The 2,405-nt window shown below is 45.7% G+C and overlaps 1 protein-coding gene across 1 annotated transcript; it reads left to right on the top strand.

Moving 5' to 3' along the window:
* The first annotated feature begins 975 nt into the window (after nt 1-975).
* On the top strand, nt 976-2,088 carry LPAR5 (lysophosphatidic acid receptor 5). The gene has a single exon (XM_005506276.3). It carries the CDS (start codon nt 976-978, stop codon nt 2,086-2,088), a length of 1,113 nt encoding a protein of 370 aa, XP_005506333.1.
* Nucleotides 2,089-2,405: the final 317 nt, after the last annotated feature.

Raw genomic sequence — 2,405 nt, 5'->3', positions numbered from 1 at the left:
ATACAAAGTCCTGTTTCTCTGATATAAAAGAATACTACGCAGCTTTTTTAAAGTTCCTTCCAGTCAGCATTTTTCCCTCAAAACACTTTCTTTCTTTTTCTCTTTCTTTTCTTTTTCTTTCTTTCTTTCTTTCCTTTTTTCGTTCTTTCTTTCTTTCTTTCTTTCTTCTTTCTTTTCTCTCTCTTTCTTTCCTTCTCTCTTTCTTTCTCTCTTTCTTTCTTTTTTTCTTTCTTTCTCTCTCTCTCTTCCTCTCTTTCTCTCTCTCTCTCTCTTTCATTGCTTTTTTTTCCTGCTTACTTCTTTTCCTGCTTGCTTGCTTTCTTCCTCTTTTTCTGGAGCTGCCTTGACTACTCTCCCCATGTGCTCTTGTGCTGCCCTTTTCTTGTATACATGTGCTTTCAGCGATGACCCAAGCAACATGCATTTTCTGGGGCTGAGCAATAAATGGTTCTGTACAACAATTACTTTGTCTGTGCTCTGGCTCCTTCTGCCATGTAATTACTTACTTTTTTACTGTCCATTTTTCTTAGTCTTTTGGTTTCTTTGTGAGTTCTTACAGCAGAAGCCATCATGGTGAGATTTTGACTTTTTAAGATATTTTCTCCTCTAACTTAAACTCTCCTGTCTTGGTCTTCCACTCTGACCAGGAACTGTACTGACAATCAACAACTGGCAATGAGGCTTCATTGTATCAGCAACCCCATAACCACTGGAAACAACTGCTGAACTAGAGGCAGAAGCTGACTCTAGCTGACCACATTACCATTCATGCTAGATGACCACTGACCAGCAATCCAAAGCAGCACCAGTCAAGAGAGAGATGTGCCTATCTACCACCCAGCTGCAGATGAGGAAATGACCAGCCCTTATCTTCTTAAAGGGGAATGACTTCTCTCAGTGCTTTTCTTTGTGCCTCCTTAGCCTGTGAGCAGGCTCAGCCATCTCAACAAGACCCTCCCCTGATCCTCGCTGGGCATGTCAGCTTCCAATGTGTCTCAGACATGCAAGGATTACAGCTTCAACCACCACCTCCTCCTGCCTGGATACATCCTGATATTCATTACAGGTCTGACACTGAATGTGATGGCCCTATGGATATTCATCCGCTACCTGCGCCTGAAGTCTGTGGTGATGATCTACATGTTCAACCTGGCCATAAGCGACCTCACCTTCACGCTCCCTCTGCCACTGCGACTCTACTACTATTCCAACCACCACTGGCCCTTTGGTAGCACTCTGTGCCAGGTCTCTGGCTCCGTCTTCCAGATTAACATGTATGGTAGCTGCCTCTTCCTCCTGTGCATCAACCTGGATCGCTATGTTGCCATTGTCCACCCACTTCGCTGGAGGCATCTGCGACGCCCCAAGGTGGCCAAGCTTCTCTGCCTGATTGTCTGGGTTGTGATCTTCATGGGCTCCATCCCCACAGCCATAGTCCACAAGCAAAACCACTGTGAGGTACAGAACCAGACCATTTATCTGTGCTTTGAAAGCTTTAGTGACAACATGTGGCAGAATAACCTCTTCCCCCTAGTTGTCTTGGCTGAAATCTTGGGGTTTCTCCTGCCTCTCGGCTGTGTGACATACTGCTCAATTCAGATCTTTCAGGAGCTCTGCAAGGACAGCCAGACAAAGACCCTGCGACAGCAGAAAACCATCCGTCTGCTTTTGTTCAATCTGGTCATCTTCATCATCTGCTTTGTGCCCTACAACACTACCCTGGCAGTTTATGGGCTGATAAAGGCCCATGTGATTGAGGTTGAGCAAGAAACACAGACCTCTGTGCGCCAAGTGTTAATTACAACGATGCTGTTGGCCAGCATGAACTGCACGCTGGACCCCTTGATCTACTACTTCAGTACTGAGGGTTTCCGTAACACCTTTAAGAAACTGCGGCGGGGACAAACCTGGGACTCAGATACAGGGACTCTTAAGAATCAGGTTGTGGAGAATAAGTCAACCCGAGACCATGCTGTCTCAAAAGTAAAACAGTTGCCAGCCAAAAATTTTATCCGTCCTGATGAACCTTTGCCATCACTTTCTACTGCAGTATTTTTGAATGGGCCTATTGAGGACTCGGAAATATAGCCATAGAGAGGTTATGCCATTGCTGAGTCATCCCTTCAATAATCACAGCAAGACTGTGTGAAACAGCCCGGGGTGACTTAGCAAACTGCTCGAGGGACCACAGCAGAACATATGTGGGTGAACACGGTGATACAAAGCTGAAGGATGAAAGGTTGTTTTGAATAAACAGAGATGTTGGTGACATGGTCCCACCTGACTCTTTTGATACAGGAAACATAGTGGGAAATAAGGACTTGAAACAAACCTGATATGTCTAGGTCTGGTCGGCACAGATTCCTAGGAGTCCATTCTGCCTGAGCACGTCCTGGCTGCACAGG

The sequence above is a fragment of the Columba livia genome, chromosome 1 (assembly GCF_036013475.1).
Source record: "Columba livia isolate bColLiv1 breed racing homer chromosome 1, bColLiv1.pat.W.v2, whole genome shotgun sequence".
NCBI lineage: Eukaryota > Metazoa > Chordata > Aves > Columbiformes > Columbidae > Columba > Columba livia.
Note: the sequence above shows the minus strand (reverse complement) of the source record. Positions and strands in the feature narration are given on the sequence as shown.